This window comes from Lagopus muta, chromosome 1 (genome assembly GCF_023343835.1).
Source record: "Lagopus muta isolate bLagMut1 chromosome 1, bLagMut1 primary, whole genome shotgun sequence".
Classification (NCBI taxonomy): domain Eukaryota; kingdom Metazoa; phylum Chordata; class Aves; order Galliformes; family Phasianidae; genus Lagopus; species Lagopus muta.
The window spans coordinates 72,129,031-72,149,901 of NC_064433.1; the positions used below are offsets into that span (position 1 = coordinate 72,129,031).

The 20,871-nt window shown below is 36.1% G+C and overlaps 1 protein-coding gene across 10 annotated transcripts in view; it reads left to right on the plus strand.

Annotated features, from left to right (window-relative positions):
* CCDC91 (coiled-coil domain containing 91) overlaps positions 1-20,871 on the plus strand; it is a 136,699-nt gene that overhangs the window by 18,721 nt on the left and 97,107 nt on the right. For 6 of the 10 annotated variants that reach the window (XR_007374699.1, XM_048934414.1, XM_048934407.1 and 3 more), the window contains exons 2-7: positions 109-158; positions 6,771-6,832; positions 7,495-7,573; positions 10,808-10,977; positions 13,101-13,289; positions 15,820-15,924. Coding sequence is in view for 9 of the 10 variants with exons in the window: in XM_048934414.1 (XP_048790371.1) it covers positions 6,803-6,832; positions 7,495-7,573; positions 10,808-10,977; positions 13,101-13,289; positions 15,820-15,924 (573 nt within the window). In the remaining variant the exon portion in view is untranslated. Of the gene's footprint in view, positions 1-108; positions 159-179; positions 5,586-6,770; positions 6,833-7,494; positions 7,574-10,807; positions 10,978-13,100; positions 13,290-15,819; positions 15,925-20,871 lie in introns of those variants that run through there. The other 4 variants (XM_048934411.1, XM_048934413.1, XM_048934408.1 and 1 more) reach the window with 4 other exon arrangements.

Here is a 20,871-nt window from a genome sequence, read left to right on the forward strand (position 1 = left end):
ACATACTGCACTGAGTTGTTCAAAAGTAGTGTTATTTCAAAATGAGTTATGAAGCTAGATGTGAAATAATCACATCACACATATGACGTAGACTCTTGTTTCTTACAGGCTCTGCACCTTTTGTTCAGGGCTTGACTCCCGAGTAGAAGACCTAGGAGGTATGTTTTTTTGTTATTGGCTGTTTGTTATGAATCTTAAATTTGCTCTTGGAATAGATTAACAAATACTTTGCATATGTTATTTGATGCAGATTAATGTTTGCCTGTTACTGTCACATTCCTTAATGTGCTGGTTTTATCTGAGAACAATAAGACCCCCTGCATTCTTAACAGTAGAAAACTTAATTGAATTTCTAGGTTTCTTTGGACACTTTGTTCTCTGAAATTACAAAAACTTGTGTTTCTTTTTAAAATGTCATCCTAATGCTCATCTCTTCTAGCCAGCAGTCTACAGATCTCATAAAAAAAACTCTAGCTTATCCAAGATTGATTAGTGAGTACTGAAATTGAAGTACCTAATAGTAGAAGCATTTTGAGAATATCAGATGAAATAATCATCCTAATTTCCTATCATATTACTAATTTATTAGTTATGCTTTAGTCATGAACTGTTAATTTCTCATGGAAGTCCAGTGTAATTTTTGATAAAGATTCTCATTCCTTAAACACTGCATTTACTATATTTGGAATGCTTTAAAATTTCCCAAATTGTTATTCCTCATGGTCTCGTTGAAGTTTGCCTCTGGTCAGATACATACTTTACTTCCCAGAAACAAGTGATAAATACTAAAATTTTAATGCAGATTGTACATTTTATCTTTGTAGGAATTTTTTCCAGTTCATTTTTACTGTATCTGGTTAGGTAATTTTAAAGTTTGCAAAAGCTTTTCATGACAAACAACATTGCTGCAAGGTGAATTTCAGAATTGGAAGCTCAAAAAAAAAAGCAACACTAAAAGTCACATGCTTTCTAAGTTGTTCCTTTGAAGTGTACAAAATTATGCAACTAAGAGAGCTGCTTTCTCAAAATTATGGTCCAGTTAATGGTGGCTCGTAGAATGTACCTGGCAAAATTAGTTGTTTCTGTTATCAAAGCAAATTTAAATTTGCCTTAAAGATCAGGACTCGATTCATTTGAATTCTTATAGAATTAGACAAATGAAAAATTTTTAAATTCAACATTTGAATCTCTACTAATCTTGATTTCTGGATTTGAAGAATACCAGGATTTATGGAGGGATTACAACATTCCTTCTCCTCCAAACAGTTGGATTGGGAAGGAGGGGGCTTTTTCTCCCATCTTACTTTTTTTTCTTTCTGTCTTATTCTTTGTGAAAGTCTACACATCTTCCTGTGTATAAAAACATGACTTTGATTTCACCAAGTTCTCATGATGAGTGTTAAGCTGATGATTGAGTGCTGGTGGCTGTGTTTTGTGTGCCTGTGAGCATCTCAGATATGTACACATGTCTGTATTTCATAGAATCATAGAACCATTAAAGTTGGAGAAGACCACTAAGGTTATCTAGACCAACCATCAATCTATTATCACCGTACCCACTAAACCATGTCACTCAGTGCCACATCTACCCTTTCCTTTCTGTCCCTCCAGGGAAAGTGAAACCACCCTCCCGGGCAGCCTGTTCCAATAGCTTAGCACTGTGAGAGGTAGTATTTCCTAATATCCCACCTGAAAATCCCCTGGCACAACTTAAAGCCAATACTCTTGTTCTATCGCTAGTTATCTGGGAAAAGAGGCTAACTCCTGCCTTGCTGCATCCTCCTTTCAGCTAGCTGTAGGGAGCAATAAGGTGTCCTCTGAGCTTCCTCCAGTCCCAGTTCCCTCGGCTACTCCTTGTAACACTTGTGTTACAGACCCTTCAAATTTGAATACTTGCATCATGCGTTGTTAGCAGTTGTAGAGAATGTCCTGAGCAAACTTATCATTGTTGACCATGCTTTTTTGCAAGCAGTTGGACTAGATGACCTGCTGAGATCCCTTCTAGTCTGAATTATTGTATGATTTGCTTCATACAAACTTGATAATAAAATCCACTATTTAATGAAAATGCAGGGGCTTACATCTCTGTAATCCTTGAAAAGCTTTCTTTTCACAGAAGTGTGACTCTGAGAGTAATTTCTGAAGCCCTTGTAGGACGTGACTGTCTGGAGAGCTAATGTTTTGGAAATTGCATGGGTTACCTGCTGTGTCTTTTCCAACCATAGTTTCTGTGAGTCTGCATTTTGGAGGTTGATTCCTTATTACCTAATTTTACAGTTACTTAATTCCAGTAACAGGCATGTTTTAAGAGATCACATTTAGTCATGGTAAGACTGTGTGTGTTGTTTCAGGTTTGTTGTTGGGTTTGGTTTATTGTCTTTTTTTTTTAATCCTTCTGCAATTGTCAGCACTTAATGTAATCTTTTCAATTCTGGTGCCACAAAACCTTTTTTTGCCTTAGTCTTCACTGGCAGCTGCTCTTCATACACTCCCTGAGTGGATCATTCAAAAGGTGGGAACTCTGGAAGTGATGTCTCTCCTGCTGAGAGCAAAGATCAAGTTTGCAACCAGTTAAGGAACTTAAACATCCATAAATCTATGGATTCTGATGAGATGCATCCCAGAGTCCTGAGGGAATTGGCTGAGGTAGTTGCCAGACCACTCTCAGTGGTAGTTGTGGCAGTCAAGTGAGGTCCCTGGTGACTGGGGAAAAGACAATGTCACACTCATTTTTTAGAAGGGTAGAAAGAATGACTCGGGGAACCAATCTTTAAGCCTCACCACAGTGCCAGGGAAGGTCATTGAACGTATCTTTCTGGAAGCTGTGCTAAGACACTTGGAAGACAGGGAGGTGATAACAGGCAAGAAGTTCTTATTGATAAATATAATGAAGCTCTGGAACAGGTTGCCCAGAGAGGTGATGGAAGGCCTGTCCTTTGGGATGTTCAAGATTAGACTGTATGTAGGGGACTCAGAGCAATTTGATCTAGCAGTAAATGCCCCTCCAGTTGCAGGGGAGTTGGACTAGGTGACATTTAAAGGTCTCTTTCAATTCAAATGATTCTATGATTCTATGAAATATTGTTCCCACTCTATAAGGAAAGAAAAGTTTTATGCAAGAAGTAATATGCGTTTGGAAAGACAGTGTCTTGTAATAATAATTCTTATACTAAGACTTTAACAAAAGTGAACTTGTCAACCACTGAATTTCTGAAATGTCTTTTGTCCAAGTTCATTAGGGCTTGGTCTGTACATTGCTTACTCATATACCTGCTAAATTTGCAGTTACATTTTGATTTTTCTTTTTTTTTTTTGTCTTCATTAAATAAAATATGTGGGCAGGCTAGTGTTTCTTTTTTTACAGACCACAAGCTTAGCCTTTTGTTCAAAAGCAGAGGTGCCTTTAAACGTATTAGTGTCTTTTCTGTATAGCAAGGAATCCTTCCTAGCTGGTTGACCATTTAGACTACAATTCATATGGAATCTCTGAAGACTTGGAAATCAGTGGATTAGCAGTTGGACGTGGAAAACACCATTGATACTTCTTGGATTTCTTTGGGAGTTTTTTTCCTGTGTTCCATTTAGATTAAATGAGGCATGATTCAAAACTGTGCTAGCCAAACAGCCAAGAAATGCCTGCTAAAATTTGTGAAGCAAGGTAGTGTTAAGTCAAGATAAGTCTGATGATGATCTCAAAATTATGAATACTATATGTAAAATGTAATGTAAAGATGATGGACCCAATAAGAATAAGTGTGTGTGTGAAAAGTGACTTAATTCTATTTTATGTATCTCTAAGTTCTTAGAAGTGTTCTTGTTGGGGTTTGTTGTTGCCTTTTTGGAAATTCTTGCTAATGTTTAATACATGTTTTTCCTACAGAGACATCTGTTCTTACTGCACAGAAGTGGTGCATGTGATGATAAATTAAATTAATTGATCGGTGTTGTTCTTTGAATATTATCTTTCATATTTTATAGATTCTTGTTTGTTATCCCTCAGCCCGACTTCTCTAATTCAGTGTGCCTTTCCAAAAGTTCTCTGAATTTCTTCCAGTTTGTGTTATAAAACATGGTACTAAATGTGGAATGTATTTTATCCCATTGAGATTTAACAACTGGTTCTGAGAAAAAGAGAGTATCTCTTGCTCTGTGGTGAGAAAATCTGCTATTTGGAATGTGGTACTTTGAAGTAACTTCTAGTATAGCCTATGGCACCTGAAGCCATGACATGCATAGTGTAGATAAAGAATCATTTGTCTTTCTAAAGATTTTTAGCTTTGATTGCTATATGAATGCTGTTTCTTTGAATAGGTTTAGAACATTGCTATTACGTAGCTTTATAAGCCCTTGTTAAGGTACTAAGCCACACTGAAGCAGAAGGGCAAAAGCTCGCTTGATCTTGATTTTCAGTACGAATACAGACCGTGAAAGTGGGGCCTCACGATCCTTCTGAAAGTGTGTCACACACTGAAAGTATTAGATATATTTCAGGAACATGTTTTTAGACTGAGTTTATTCTACAGCACTTAGTTTGGACTTTTCCAAGCACATCAACAAAAGTAAGAGTTAAAAAAGCTGTTTCACCTTTTCACAGAAACATTTTTGTTAGCTGAATCAACTGTCTTAAGTATATTAAAAAAAAAATTCTGTTGCAAAGTAGATCAGGCTGTATACAGGGTTAAATGAAACTAGAAGTACTTCAATAATCATTAATGCCAAAAAACCTATTACTATTGTACATTTTAATTCAAATTAAACAGAATGCAATTATTGAGTGTTCTTATGATTATATATATGTAGCAATTTACATTCTTTTCCACAATGAAGCTCTTTTTAAATCAAGAGGAGGGCTCATTTAACATAGCAGCCTTCTATAGTAAAAATAATTCATCCAGAGTTTTCAGATTCCTTTCAGTACCTCAGATTAAAGATCAGGTTAAATTTTATAGTTGCCAACTTGTCTTGGAATGCCACTTATTACTGTATGTTCACTTTCTCATTTATACATGGCTGCCTTGATTTTGCAGTACTGTTCCAATTTCTCTTTTGTTGCTGTGATTTATCTTTGCATATTTCATATTTTTCAGTAGCATATTAAAGTTCTGAATGTTAACAGAATGCGTGAATGTTGGACCAGTTAAGATTAATACTGACTGGAAAAATACCCAATCATCTTCTCCCTCAGAAGCAAAATAACATTTGCAGTCCCTAAAAGATGTGTAGTTCTGAAAATCAAAAGTAAATATTGGATCATGCTCTTTTTTAGTTCAACCAGATCTACTTACATTTCAATAGTGATTTAATTGAAATTTATCAATAAGAACTTGGAAATAAATATGTTAAAGTTTGGAAGATGTTTATTTAAGCTTTTCCTGGTAGTGTTTTTCAACAGAGGATATAAACTGAAGGTATCCAATTTGACAGAAATCTGGAGATGTCCTCCAAACCTTTTGAATTCTTCTGTTTCTGAAGATGTGCTTTCGTAGTATTAAGTTTCACCATCCTATAAACTGAAGTCAATTACCTTTGCAAGTGTTTTGATATTAAAAAAAAAGTCTTTTTGTATCCTTCATTTGCATATCATGGTGAGTTTTTTTTCACTGTATAATACCCTTCCATGAACAGCCATGTATATCTTACGTTGCTAATGAAAGTAACCCAACTTATCTTGCAGTTTTGTAAAAGGAATGTCAGCTTAACTATAAATATTTCAAAATACCACAGAATTTAGGGCTACAACTCAAAAATGCTGATCAGTTTGTAAAATCTAAATCAACCCCTACATGAAACCTAGAGAGAACCTCTGTGGTAGCAAAAAGATTTTCAGAAATTCACTGCAAGATTTTTCTGAGCTGCAGTTTGTGCTGACAGCTAAGAATAAATAGGAAAAGCAGGAAACATATTTGATTTAATTGCAGTGCTGATTTGGAAAAGCAACTTAAGAGTAGACAGTTTTTTATATTTTAATTCCTGATCACAGAGCTGTAAATTATACTGCATATTTTTCTGTATCATTAAATTGATTTGTGTTCATTATTAAGAAAATAATTTATTTCAGAATCTAATGGTCTGAAATTGTTTTTTTTTTTTTTTAATATTCAGATAAACTGGATTGTGTTGCTGTTAGTATCATTTACATAGGTACTAGAGAATTGACTGCTATGTTTCAGAGCAATAGACATAACTTTAAAATTAATTTTTCCCATTTTTCCATCTTAAAAAGCATTTGTTACTGTCTTATTTTGAGAAGTTCAGTATTGTGCTTATCTTTTCTCTTGAAGATTTTCATATTTCAACTTTAAAAGTTCAAACTTTTTTTTACTTGTATCAATAAAAATTTGCTTCTTAAAGGAAATTTGCAGCTCTAGCCCTTGTAACCTCTTGTGTAATTTGTACATTGGAGTGATTGCAGATAGCTTGTGGAATTGGAGTTGAGCACTGAATGGCTGAATCCTCTTTTCTGAATGTGAAGGTGATAAGGTTAGGAAGAGCACAATAGATGAGCTAGGAATTTGTATCCAAGTATTTATCCATCTGTCATTTAACTGAGTTATTATACATAACAGTACAGTATATTAACTGAGTTATTATACATAACAATATAGGAGTCAGGTTTCTTTCTTTTGACTCCTAGTTGATCATAAAATTAGTTGATTGTGAGACATTTGTCTTATGAAACTGACCAATGAAGTGTATTCATTTTCCTGCAGTGTATTGCGTTGTAAACAGGATGTAAATAATTGGTGATTTTGGTTTTGTTTTTAAATCAGGATTTCTACCATACTGTAGTACTTGTTGAAAAATGGATGATGATGATTTTGGGGGATTTGAGGTATGTTGATTTAATTTTGAAACCTAGCTGTTTATGTGAAAACAGTTCTGACAGTATTATTTTCAAGAAATATATTACATCTGTGCTTCTGTTAATTTTGTTAACTTCATGAAAATGTCAAATTAATAGTTACATACTTTAGTAATGCAAACTAATATTTTATTCTGAGTTGTACTGAAGTCGGGGATGACAAATAGATTTTATTTAATCTTTAACTTCCTAAGCAGTGTATTCTCAAGTATCATCAATCTAAATTTCAAACTAAACATCAAACATCAAACTAAATTTCTGTTTGTTAAACATAGCTTATATTTGTTCAATGATAAACATGTCTCTCATACTTCTATACATACCATGTATCTGGTCTATTATACATTATACATTTATATTGCTTCATTGCTCAGACATTTTTATGTTGCTGACTGAGAGTTTTTAGTTCTCTGGTTCTAACACGCTCTCCTTGTACGTGCTCCATAGATTATTTATATTTGATTCAACTCTATAGTTTTCTGACAGTAAGATGCATGCTCAGTGCAATTAGATAAATTACTTAGAAACTTACTTTCCTGTCTACTATATGAAAACTTTGGTAAATAAGTTTAAACTTTTTTTATATGTATAGCATTTTATAAAACGTATAATTTTTTTTTCTGTGTTTGTAGGCAGCAGAGAGCTATGAGTGTGAAAATGGTGACAAGCAGACTACATCTCCTGCTATTCCATGGGCAGCATTTCCTACAGGTATTGATTTTGAAAAACAATAAATAGAAAGCCCAGGGTTGAAATTGTTAATAATGTATTACTGTTCTCTGTTCATTGTAAGTGCTAGTGCATGAGTGTGTATATGCAATAAAATAGTGGATGAGAGTGAAAGATTGGCATAAGAATGTTTCTGAGTAATTATTTTCAGAAGTTGTACTTCTCAAAGTTGCACTTCATTGAGGAATACAAGTGAGAAAGATAAGTATAGTTTATCCAATTAAAATTCTGATTGGCCCTTAAGTCAATCATGGATTTAAAACAACAACAACAACAACAACAATAACAAAACAAAACAAAAAAAAACAAAAAAACAAAAAAAGGAACTGCTTTACTCAAAGAAAACTCTCAATTTTGAGTATGGAGGGTTTGTTGCAAGGGCTGAGAATGAAGGCTGATCTAAATGTAATGCCTCCCATTTTATTATATTGGCTCACAATGTCAGAGGCAGATGTTGGTGGTATGGCAGTAGAGATTTAACCTTCCCACCAGTATTCCATTACATTTTTCTGCCATGCAACAGATAACAGCAGAGGATCAGTCTGACGAAATGATGTTTGATGTGGTAGTGCGTATGAAGCAAAGCTGTGTCACTGAATTCCTCCATGCAGAAAAATGGCACCCACTGGCATTCATTGATGTTTGCTGAATGTTTATGGAGGCCAAACAGTGGATGTTAGCACAGTGAGGTGATGAGTGGTGGGTTTCAGAGGTGGATGGTGCATTTCAGCTGTAATGACAGCAATGTGAAAGATAAACCACCCTCTGGACAGCCATGTAGATTTTTATAAACACGGTGTACAGACTCTTTGTACAGGCTGTTGTTCATCCTTGACGAAAACGTGTATCTAATGTTGGTGAAACAGCTGAGAAACAGTTACAAAGTTTGATAGTTCCATCAAACAGTGCTCTTGGTATCTGTTGCAATTTCCATGAACACAAATAGGGCTTATTACTCTCAGAGCAATGTATGTAGACTGTTATGAACCTTTTGTAAGACTTAATTTTGTTACTCTGAAAGAAAAACCCTGTACCTGTATGCAGGTGAATTATCAGATGATGTAAGTGAAAGTTTAGTTTTAATCTGTAATGCAGGCTGTATTCTGAACCAATATGGCGTAAATTCTTTTTCATGTTTGTTAACGGTAATATGTGAACCTGAAAAAAATAAAAGCAAAACAAGTTCATGAAATTTTAAACTAGGAGATGGGGAGGAGTGACTGTGTGAGGAAATGGTGAACAGAGTGACAAGCAAAGGGTCTGAATAGATGGAAATAGAAAAGATGTTGAACTGGGATCACCCCAGGTATGCACACATAAATAAGTAAATGTGTGTAGTTATTAGCAGAGCTCTCATTTCTCTTCTGAGAAATCAGTACTGACGGGGCCTCTCTGAAGTGTCTGCTACATTGAAACACAGTATATGATGATCAAACTGGAGCAATTAGAAGGCTGTGTGCAGAACTATGATCTCACTGGGATCACAGACAAAATGGAGATAGCTCGAATGACTAAAATGTTGGAATGGATGAAGGGTAGGCCCTTTAAGAATCGAAAGCTGGGGCAGGGAGTATCCTTTTCTGTAAGCGAGTAGCTGGAAGGCACAGAACTCTGTTTTGGGGTAGGCAATTAGTCATGAATTTATGAGTCTGGATTAATGGGCAGACCAACACAGCTGACATTGCTGCTTTTGCCTGCTGTAACTGAGGCCTTCTTCAGCTTACTTCACCCCTCTGAGGGATGTTAAACACTTCAGGATCTCTTGGAGAGAAAACACAGCAAGACACTCACAATCTAGGAGTACAAAACAAGCATAATAATTTGAGAAACATAAGCATAGTATTATTCAGGATTGAAGGATGATCTTCATAAGGATGTTTTAAGCTGAACTAAAATACTAATTCAATTTCGTATCACCTGTTAAATACAAAAAAAAAAAAAAAAAGTTGAGAGCTTGAATTACAGACATAGCAAATACTAATTAGATTTTCCTAGAATGATGAGTCCATGCTGCTGAAAGCAAAAGCTTTGTTGGGAGGGAAAAAAAAAAAAAAAAGATACCTCAGAGGTTTTTCCTTGTCCTTTTTCCTTTATTCCTTGTCTGCAAGATCACGTGGATCATGCGTTTTAGTTGAAACCATAGTGTTCAGAGTGGGTATCATTTGTTGCTCCTTGTTTTCCAGGCTTTGTTTTGACAGTTGAGGAATTGAGAATATTTTGAATTTATTTATTTATTTATTTATTTTCTTTCTCCTCAAAATTTGAAACTTTTATTATTGAAAGTCACTGAAAGCTCAACTTGATTATAAAAGTTCCACAAAAAAGTGTAATTTGAAAAGCTGTCTTATGTGTCCCAGTCTCATGTTTTTTACTTTTGTGATAAATTATTTGTTTGAACAGTGGCTGTATTCTAGTAATCATAACCAAAGTATGGATGGTAACAACTTGGGAATCAGTGTTGCACTAGGTTTTTGTGTTTGTGCTAACAGTTTTATTCACAGAAACATCGTGTATGGGCAGAATTGTGAAAATAAAAGATCATAGGATTTTGTTGTTAAATTAAGAAAGTAAGCAAAGATTTCTTTTTACTTACTGTGTATCTGAATCTGTCATAAAAGCACTCTAGTTTCTGTAGTGCAGGGTTGGTAAATATCCTCTCTTCCTTTTCTTGCAGCATAAATGGCAATTGCTACGAAAGAACTCGCACCAATATTTAATGACATTTTTGCTTTACTAGCTGTAAAATTACCAACTTGTTATCAGAAGATAACTATATTGTTATTTTTTTGATCTGTTCTAAAATGAATACTTGCTTTTATCAAGTGTCTTGGTAAAAATTTATAAAAGTTAGGAACTAGCAAATATGTTTTTACAGTTGAATTAAACTGATTTGAGATCGTGCTAAAACTAAAATGCTCTGAGAAGAGACAATAGATAAGGATGGCAGTTGCCTCCTGAAACCTCTTTGTAAGTTACAAGTCTAAATTTAGTGTGACTGCATAAATTTGCATGTTGTTAACATGGTAGTACTTAAAAATAAACAAACTTTGTATGGAGTTACATTTCAGCACAATTAGTTTGTGAAAGTTACATAGTCTTATTTGACTATGAATCCTTAAACTTTTTGCTATTGTGAAATTTTAGATTTCAGAAACATAATTTTTGAATGCATCTTCAAGTTGTTTGTTGTTTTTCTGTTTCTATTTCTTGCATTAGAGTTTGAAGTCCGTATAGCTCAGAATGTTTCTCCTGATGTTCTTCTGGAGCACTGTGTGCCTTCATCCTTCCTGGATCCTTCTGACTCATTCACTTCATCAAGTGACAATGTGGCAACATCTATTCAAACAGCCAACAGTGTGATAAACTCAGCTGTTCTTGAAGAACAGGTAAAACAGCAATCACAATCTGTATTTCAACAGGATAACTTGATGTATTAAATATCTGAGCATTACATTTTTTCTATACAAATTTAGTTTGTGTTTTAAGAGCAAATGCTGGCCCTTTAATTTTTGTGATTTAGATTCTCAAGTAAACTTTTGATTCCGTAGGAGTGTGGGACATAGGAGAATAGTGTGTAAGTCTTCCAATTGGGAGATTTCATACTGGTTTGGTATGGACTGCAAGATTGATAGGTATATTAAAGGCCTGTTTATAGTACTAGGAATGAAAATAGGAACTGGTTGCAAAAATTTCTGTACATATATATGTGTGTGTGCATATATATATTACTGTTAAATCTGTAAAGATATACTTCTGTTTAATTCTTAAGTGATATTACAGCTAGAGAATTAATATTTATTTTTCCCCTTAATTAGAATGAATTTTATTTTTTCTCTTACATTCAGAGAATCAAAGACTGACAGAATTATTTGGTTTGGGAGGGACCTTAAAGATCATCTAATTTCAGCCCTACCCAACCTGGGCAGGGACACTTCCCACTGGATCAGGTTGCCCAAACCCCATACATCCTGGCCTTGAACACCTCCAAAGGGTGAGGTATATTCATAGCTTCTCTGGGCGTCATGTGCCAGTGCTCCACCACCCTCTGAGTAAATAATTCATTCTAGTTTGAAACTATTACCCCTTGTCCTATCACTACACTTCTTGTTAAGAGAGTCCCTCCCCATCTTTCCTGTAGGTCCCCATTAAATACTTCCAGGCTGTCTCATTGGATCCTTCTTTTCTCCAGCTTGCAAAAGCTCAGTTCTCTCAGCCTGACTCCATTGGAGAGGTGCTCCAGCCCTTTCATCATGGTTTTGGCCTTCTCTTGGCTTTGGATAACAGGTCCTTATCCTTATTTTGGGGGTCCCAGGCCAAATCTAGATCCTCTTTGTTTCTGACAGAAAGTGAATTGAGAGAACAAACTGCAGATTTCTTTCTGCCTGTTGTATATTCTGGATCCTTACACATTCTTGTACAGTCAAGGTCTCTGCTATTTTTGCTTGTTTTTCATTGAATCTAGTAATGAAAAAGTCGGTTGATTACTTTAGTGATTGCTTTAATAAAATGTGTTGGGGGAATGGACTACATCATACCATTCAGTCCTCTCCTAAAAAACATACTGAGATGTTCCTTTGCTACCCCCCCTAAATCTCAAGTGCTGTTAGCTTTCAAAAAGTTGTTAGAAAACAAATGGTAGCTGAAGTTAATGTACTAGCTTTTTCCTTTGAAATTCCTCTGCAGCTATACAAACAAGTAAGGTGTTTGATGTTTTTTTTTAAATTGGGAAAAAAAAAATGAAGCTGTATCTTCTGTTAGTTGTACCATGAAACATTTAAAATTTTGCCTAATTTATTTTTATGCTTTGCTGAAAGTATGGTATCGTTGATGTACTCTCTGTCTTACGTAGTACATTCGAGAGGCCTCTGTTTCAGTTCTTGCACTTGTGCGGTTTACAGAAATAGCATTAGCTAACTGTTGCAGACATGTCTCAGTTACTCTTACTCTGTTGGTGTACTCTCAGTATTTTTATTTTGGCTAAAAAAATGTATTCTGATTTTAATTAAAATCTATTTAATCACTTCACTTTCTATGGCTACTGTTTGTATTCTTCATTGGATGAAAAACAAGGAGTGACTAATCCATGGAGAGTTTTTGTCTGCAAGCCTGATGCTTTGAGACCAATGAATTTTGTTTTGCTCTTGTCCCCTTTTCACATATTTTTAGTATTTTGACCTCATTCAGAACGGAAGTATCTGATGTCAGCCTCCTTCTTAAAAGCATTCTACAAAGTATTTCTTGAAAAAGAAATTGAGATGTGAAGAATTGATCTGAATGCGAGTAGAATTTCTAGCTACTGTGCCATTGTTGGAGCTTTCTTTTTGGCTAGCACATTATCCATGCACCCTCTCATATGTATGATGTCAACAAAGTATGATTACAAATAAATAACCTCTTTGTTTACATTTATTAAGATCTGTAATTTCAATTGGAAATGAAATTTAACTTGACTGGAATATTAAATTTTCTTTACTATCTCTTTTACCATTTTGTTTTCCTTCTAAATTAGATTCAAGTAGATATTCCAGTTGCCTCTTTGAATTTAACAGAAGATAAGTCTTTAGTCACATCATCCATTGCTACGGATGATGCTCGGACACAGAGAACAAACGAATCAAAGAGCTGCCTTCAACAAACTCTAGCAAATCTAGAAATCAATCTTTGTGCTGCTGAAGAAGAAAAATTAAAAATTAAAAAGGTATGTTTCTTTTTGTGGTAATAAATAAATAAATAAATAAATAATCTTACATTTACAGAGCTCTCTAAGAGAAAATAACCAAATTGAGCCAGTTTTTAGAAAGACAAAATGTCGCAGTGTAAAATCATATGGTACGAAGTCTTAACAATGTTGTGGGAGTGTGTGTGGTCTATGAAGTTGGAAGTGCCTTTGGCTGTCTATACAAATATAATGCTTTTTTTTTTTTTTTTAAATTCCTCTTGGGAGATGTGGTAACTAAATTCCTGTTGCTTCCACACTGAGTGTTGTACAGTTGTTGTGTATCTGAGTAAATCAAAGGTCATGCTAGAGAGTAAGTGTCCTATCCTCTTGGTGGGCTAGGGTGAGATTACCTTTTTAATTCTCTGGTAACCAGGACTAATGACAATTACTTGAGATAAATCACAAATTTACTTAAGACTCAACAGAATTACAACAGTGAAAGTAAAGTGAAAAGGAGAAAAAGTGGATCCAGCTATGGTCTCTGCTGACAGTTGTGGTCATCCAGTGGTGTTTATACGTTTTATTACATGGTTCACATATACTCAGTCTGTTGTTCTAGGACCTTCCGGGGGAGAGGCTGGGCAACACCTCAGTCTCTCACAGGCGATCCTGCAGGTGACTGCAACATCTTCTTTTCCTGCCTAGTTTTCGAGACATTAACTCAGACCAAATCTCTTACCACAAGAAAGTTAAATTTGTTGTATACTTAATACTATCCATCAATAGGAACCAAGGTGTGCTAGGGAAGAAGGGAGTGATTTGTTGGAAATAAAAATGAAGGTGGAAATGAGTAATTAAGACAGGATTGGGAAGATGTACTGTGAATTGATATTCCTGGAAGTTAAGAGCATACCAAAAGGGAAGTAAGAGTAGTATGAGTACAGATTATAAGAGAGACATACAAAGAAATAAACACTATTTGTTATATAATTGTATATATATTTATATATAATATTTATATTTTATATATATTATATAATATTTATATAATATTATATAATATTTATATAATATAAAATTTTTATATAATATTATTTTGTATAAGGGTGTCCAATCTCTTGGCATCTCTGGGCCTCATTGAGTGATGAGGAATTATCTTGGGCCACTTTAACAACATTATATAACTAACAAATCTTGTTCACTGGCATTGAAAGTGTTTGCACTTCTTAGTGAGCTCTCAAGGTGTTTGTTCATCAAAGAGTTTCACTCTTGTCCTTTACCCTTAAAAACAACTGTTCATAAATACATGTACTGCCAAAAAAAAAAGTGATGGCATGAATAAGGTGTGATTGTGAAGCAAGGGATATTTTTGTCTCATCAGAAAGGTCTTATTAAAGTCTAGTAGAGAGACATTATCAGATTTTTCTTCGAGTTGAATGTCTGATTGCAACTCCGTATATTCTATTTGAAAACTTGCAAGTAATGCATTTACGTCAACTGAAAATGTAGTTGTAAATATATGAAAAAAGATGGTGATTTTTCTAAGCAATCTTTAAACCTTTTGACAAATTCCTTTGTCAAAATAGAAATCAAGGTTGCATATTGTTCACTGTTCAAAGGACTGCATATAGCCAATTACCAAAATGCATATAATTCCTTGCCTTAATGCTGCACTATGCACTCCACTCTCTCCCTCCACCCCACCTTGTGCTGATTTCAGCCTCAAAAGTGCCCATTGCACACTGGTTGTGTGATTGTGACTGAGTGATGGGCGCACACTTGGGGCTAGGCTGGGCCACACAGTGGGGAAGAGCCACCACCATGATGGTGTCAGGGAGGAGGGAGCAGGCCACAGAACGAGTTTGGGTCAGGCTATATGTGGCCCATGGGCTGTGGGTTGGACATGCCTGCTATACATACAGAAGTGTTGCAAAGTCTGTTTCTCTATGCTTGAAATCAGACTCTGAATCTCAGATGCTGTCCTTATTTCATCCAGGAATGAGCTAAGCCTACCTGCTCCTTTTGTCCTCCTTTTGACTGTCTCAGTAGCACTTTTTTTTTTTTTAATAGCTATCCAGTGGTTTGGCTGCTCATTTGTTTCTAAATTGGCTTCTTCAGTGGTTGAGAAAATAGTTGTTCTTGAGCAACTGAAAGGTGTCCACAGCTTACTTATAGAGAAGCATTTGGTAGCAGCAACAGCTACATGGAAAAAAAAAAAAAGGTCTTTAGCTTTTTGTACAGCAAATAATTTTGGAAATTAGTAGTCAGTAGTGCCATTTTCCTTCCATTTATTTGGATCATGTTGGGAGTTGGTTACATTAAGGTCCTAGTCATTTTGGAGATGGAGGTTTTAGTAAACCGTTTTCTAAAAGTACTTAAGGTTTTCAACTGTAGAAAGACAGAAACCACTTAAAATATGGAAACGCTTGACTTTAAGTATCTTCTGATGTTATGATACAAAATGTTATTGTCTTCAGAACTGAAGCTAGTTGGAACAATGACCTAAATCTGTATTTTCACAGCTCACAAACATTTTTACTGCTTTTATTATATTTTGTAATCTTTACAGGAATTAGAATATTTACTGGAAAAACATAGTGTTCAAGAAATGAATTTCTTGAAGGAGAAAAAAGAAAAAGCTATTTCACATCAAGATCATTACAAGATACTTCAGGTAATTTCATTTCATTTCTTGCAGTATGCTTGCATTTTCAAGTGTTCTGTATGAAGTGTGTTTATGTTGAACAAATCCTCTCAGCATCTACAGGCCTGCTCCAAAATTTGAAGAATTTTTAGGGTCTTCAAATCAAAACCTGATTTTTACATTAGCAGGTTTAACAGTCTGCATCATGCATCAAGTATCTGTCCATTTCTCTATTGTTTTCAAGAGCAACAGATAAAAAGTCATAACCTTTAACTTGTTAGAAAAACTCATGTATTTTGTCTTCTGGATATGGTCAAATCAAATTAGAGAACAAAAGTGAGTCGCGCTTCTAAAAGCTGCAAGATAAAATTAATTTATTGAAGTTTGTACTGCTTGTAATGCCAATTGTTTCTGTCTTCTTTGGCTTGTACGACACAAAGGACAATATCTGTGGCACACACTGTGCAAGTTTGTCTGATACAGAGTACAGATTTCAGTGAACATTTTTTTTTAATGGTAGAAACAGCCAGTTATTAGTTCTATTCACTTGAAAATCTGAGTGTAGTGATGATTCTGGGATAGTTTTGTGAGTTTTCAGGTTAAGACTTTTAACTGAAATTATTCTTGAGTTCTGTGCTATGAATGTGCATAAACTTGGAGACCTGGAGTATTGCATCCAGTTTTGGGGCCTCTAGCACAGGAAGGACATGCGGAGTTGGTCCAGAAAAGTGCCACGAAGGTGGTCACAGGGCTGGAGCACCTGCCCTACAAGGACAGATGGAGAGAGTTGGGGCTCTACAGCCTGGAGAAGGCTGTGGGGAAACCTTATAGTGACCTCCCAGTACCTGAAGAGATCCTACAGAAAAACTGGGGAGGGACATTTTAGAAGGGCATGCATCAACAGGATGAGGGGAAGTGGTTTTAAACTGGAAGAATATAGTTTTTGACTAGATATTAGGAAGAAATTCTTTACTCTGAGGGTGGTGAGACACTAGAACAGGTTACACCGTGAGTTACACGTACCATATGAAAGCTATTGAATAGCAAGATAGAATCACCAAATCCTTAGAGTTTGAGGGGACCGTTAAATGCCATCTAGTCTAACTCTCTGCAGAGAACAGGGACATCACAGCTAGATCAGTTTGCCCAGGGCCTTATCCCGCCTTACCTTGAAAGTGCCCAGGGATGGGGCATCAACCACAACACTAGGTAACTTGTTCCAGTGCCTCACCACTCTCACTGTAAAAGACTTTTTCCTTATATCTAACTTAAATCTACCTTCTTTGAGCTTGAAGCCAGTTCCCCCTGTTCTTTCGCCACAGACCCTGCCAAGGAGTCTGTTCCTTCTTTCCTGTATTTTTCCCTTTAGATACTGAAAGGCTGCTATCAGGTCTTCTTTCAGATTTCTCTTCTCCAGGCTGTACAGCCACAGCTCGCACAGCTTGTCCTCGCAGGAGAGCTGTTCCATTCTATGCATCATTTTAATGTGCTCCAATAGGTCCATCTCTCTCCTGTGCTGAGGACTCCACATCTGGATGCGGTACTCCTGGTGGGGCCTGACCACTGAATAGTAGAGCGGCTGGAACACCTCCCTTGCCTTGCTGGCCTATCTTTTTTTGGATGCAGTCCAGGATGCAAGGGCACATTGCTGGCTCATGTCTGGCTTCCCATTCACCAGTATCCCCAAGTCTTTTCTCGGCAGGGCTGAGCTCAGTCTTTATATCCCCCCAGTTTGTATTGGTACTGAGGGTTGCATTGACCCAGGTGCAAGACCTTGCACTTAGATTTGTTGAACTTCATGAGGTTCACCTGGGCCCACTGCTCAAGCCTGCTAGGTCCCTCTGAATGGCATCCCATCCCTCTGGTGTGTCAACTGCGCTCCACAGCTTGGTGTGTTATCAGCAAACTTGCAGTCAATGTCATTGATGATTATAAGAATTTCGGCTCCAGCACTGATCCATAGTGGACACCACTCATCACTGTTCTCCATCCAGACATTAAGCCATTGACCACCACTCTCTGGACTCGATCCTGCAGCCAGCTTTTTGTCTATTGAACAGTCTGCTTATCAAATCCATTTCTTTCCAGTTTGGAGAGAAGGATACTGTGTCAAAAGCCTTATTGAAGTTCAGATAGATGATATCAGTGGCTCTTCCCTTGTCCATTGATTGAGTGACACCATCATAGAAGTGACTAGATTGGTTGAGAGGGATTTGCCCTTGGTGAAGACATACTAGTTCTTCTGTATCATGTCCCTGCCTTCCATGTGCCTTAGCATAGCTTCCAGGAGGATCTGCTCCGTTATCATCACTGGCACAGAGATGAGACTGATAGGTTGGCAGTTCTAGAGGTCATCTTTTTTACTCTTTTTAAAAATGGGTATGGTGTTACCTTTTTTCCAGTCACCAGGGGTTTCACCTGATTGCCACAGCTTTTCAGATGTCATAGGGAGCGACAAGGATATAAGCAGGTTTTTGGGAGATGAGTTTTTATTATTGCAGGTTTCTTTATAAATACCTGGAAAATGTGTATGCAAACATAAAAGTAATTCTGGTAGATTCACAATGTATACTGAAAGCCTTTATAATACATTTCAAATCTGTCATGTGAACAAGAAAAGCAGAAAGGTGTTAATAAGATTAATGTAGTACGTAGTGGTTCACTTGAGCTTTAATATGATACTTTAGATTAAAAAAATCTCTCAGTTTTTATTATCCATATTCTGTTTTTCGATGCAGATTATCTGTTTTGTCTTAGTAATTCTGTTAGTAAGTGGCATTCTCTAACTTACAAATAATAAAAGGAACACTTGGTTCGAGAAGAGAAAATAGTGCTTGAGTTCTAGCCTTCTAAGTGGGAACTTAATTATTTGGATAGATTGTTTAGCTGATAAGACTTACAATCTTTGGTCTAGTGGCAGACAGCAGTTTTTGATGATTCACTAAGAGCTGGATCATATTTTTCCTCTGCTATTTCTTTAATTTACCACACAGTTTTGAGTACAGCATTGCAGTTGGAAAACTCCAGTTGTGGTTATGCACATTTTTTCCCATCGTCAACAGTTTCTGGAAATTAAGCAGGCTCTTTTTTTTTTTTTTTCACAGCACAATGTACTTGATATAGTGTGATCTTTCTTTTTGAAATAGACTTTCTTTTGGCAACTAACTTCTATTCTTCTAACTTAATAAATCCATAGTTTTTTTTTGAACGGACTGAAAATGTTTTTGTTTGAAATCCTTTGTTTCTGTTCCCCATTTTTGTTTAGGGAACATCTCTGCAATTTTTATTGTGACAGTGACTTCAGTTTAATAATATTTCTGCTGCAGCAAAAAATCATGATTAAAAAATTAACTAGTTCAATACTACTATTTCATTTTGAGTAATGTTCTTGTGTGTAAAGAAGCAGATCAGGTAGAAAGCTTATTTAAGTAACATTTTAGAAAGGTAAGAAAGCTTATGCTGAAGAAAATATTGACAAATTAGTACATAATTAGGCAAAGATTGTGCATTAATTCTTAGCTGGAATTAAACTGCATGGTAATATAAGTACAATCGTTCTTATTAGATGATGTTTCATCTGCTTATTTCTGAAGCTGTTGATTTTTGGGATTCTTTTCATTGAGTTTCCATTATAGCTGTCATTTAAATTATAAAGCCTAATATTATGAGGGAAAAAATAGTACGGTCTTAGAATGACTTAGATTGGAAGGTACCTTAAACACCATTTAGTGAAAGACCTATTGGTGGCCATCTTGGCCATAGTGGCCATGAATTGGTTGTATTTAAAGTGATAGGAGGAAAATTGCCACCAAAACCTCAATGCTGGATATAGGGAGAGTAGATTTCAGGCTATTCAGGGAAGTTGTTAATAAGATCCCCTGGGAAACTAATTTTGGAAGCATTGGGCTCCATCAGTGCTGGTCACTTTTTAAATTCCACTTTCTGCTCTTGAGAGGACAGACACAGGCAATTCCAAAATGCTAGAAATCAAACAGGGAGGGCAGAAGGACAGTTTAGCTAAACAGGTATCTTCTTTCAGAGCTTAGGTGGAGGAAAAGAAAGCGTGTGGCTGCTGGAAGCAAGGTCAGGCAAAATGGGGAAGGCTGCAGGGATTCTCTTCACAGTTATAAGGAGAAAATAAGTGCGAAGGAGAAAATAAGCTATCCAGTACTGTGGGGGACAGTAATAAGGTTATATTTTTGAATTTGTTAACAACAAAATGAGGACCAAAGAGAGCATGGCTTCTTTACTTGATGAAAACAGTAATCTTACAAATAGAGACATAGATGAAGTAGAGATGTTTAATGACTTCTTCACCTTTGTCTTCAACACTGATGATGGGCTCTGGCACTCCAGATGGCCTGAGTTAGACTGTGACTGAAGTAACAATCAATTCCCAGACAGCACTGAACTTGTGTGGGATTTACTGCTCCATGTGCATGTGTATAAATCTATGGGATTCACCCAATGGGATTCATCCCAGGGTAATCGGAGAGCTGGCCAGTGTCAGCGTGAGACCTCTCTCAATTATTTTTCAACAGTCTTGGGAATGTGGATAGGTCCCATTTGACTGGAAGCTGGCAAACACTGTTCCAGTTATCAAGTTATTCAGGTATCATGGGTTCATGAGGGGAAGGTCCTGTTCAATTAAATTAATTTTGTATTATGGCAAGGTCACCCATCTATTTAACCAAAGGAAGCCAGTTGATGTTATCCCCTTAGATTTCAGTAAAACTTTCATTACTGTTTCTCACAGTATCCTTCTGGACAAAAGGCATACGGCTAGACAAAAATCTAATGTGCTGGGTGAGCAATTGGTTGATGGTTTAGACCCAAAGATGCATAGTAAATGGTTGGCAGCTGGTCACTAGTGGGGTTCCCCACGACTCCATTTGAGGGCTAGTTCCATATAATCTTTTAGTAAATGACTTGGATGTAGGACTGGAAGTTATTTTAAATGAAGTCTGCTGACAGTAC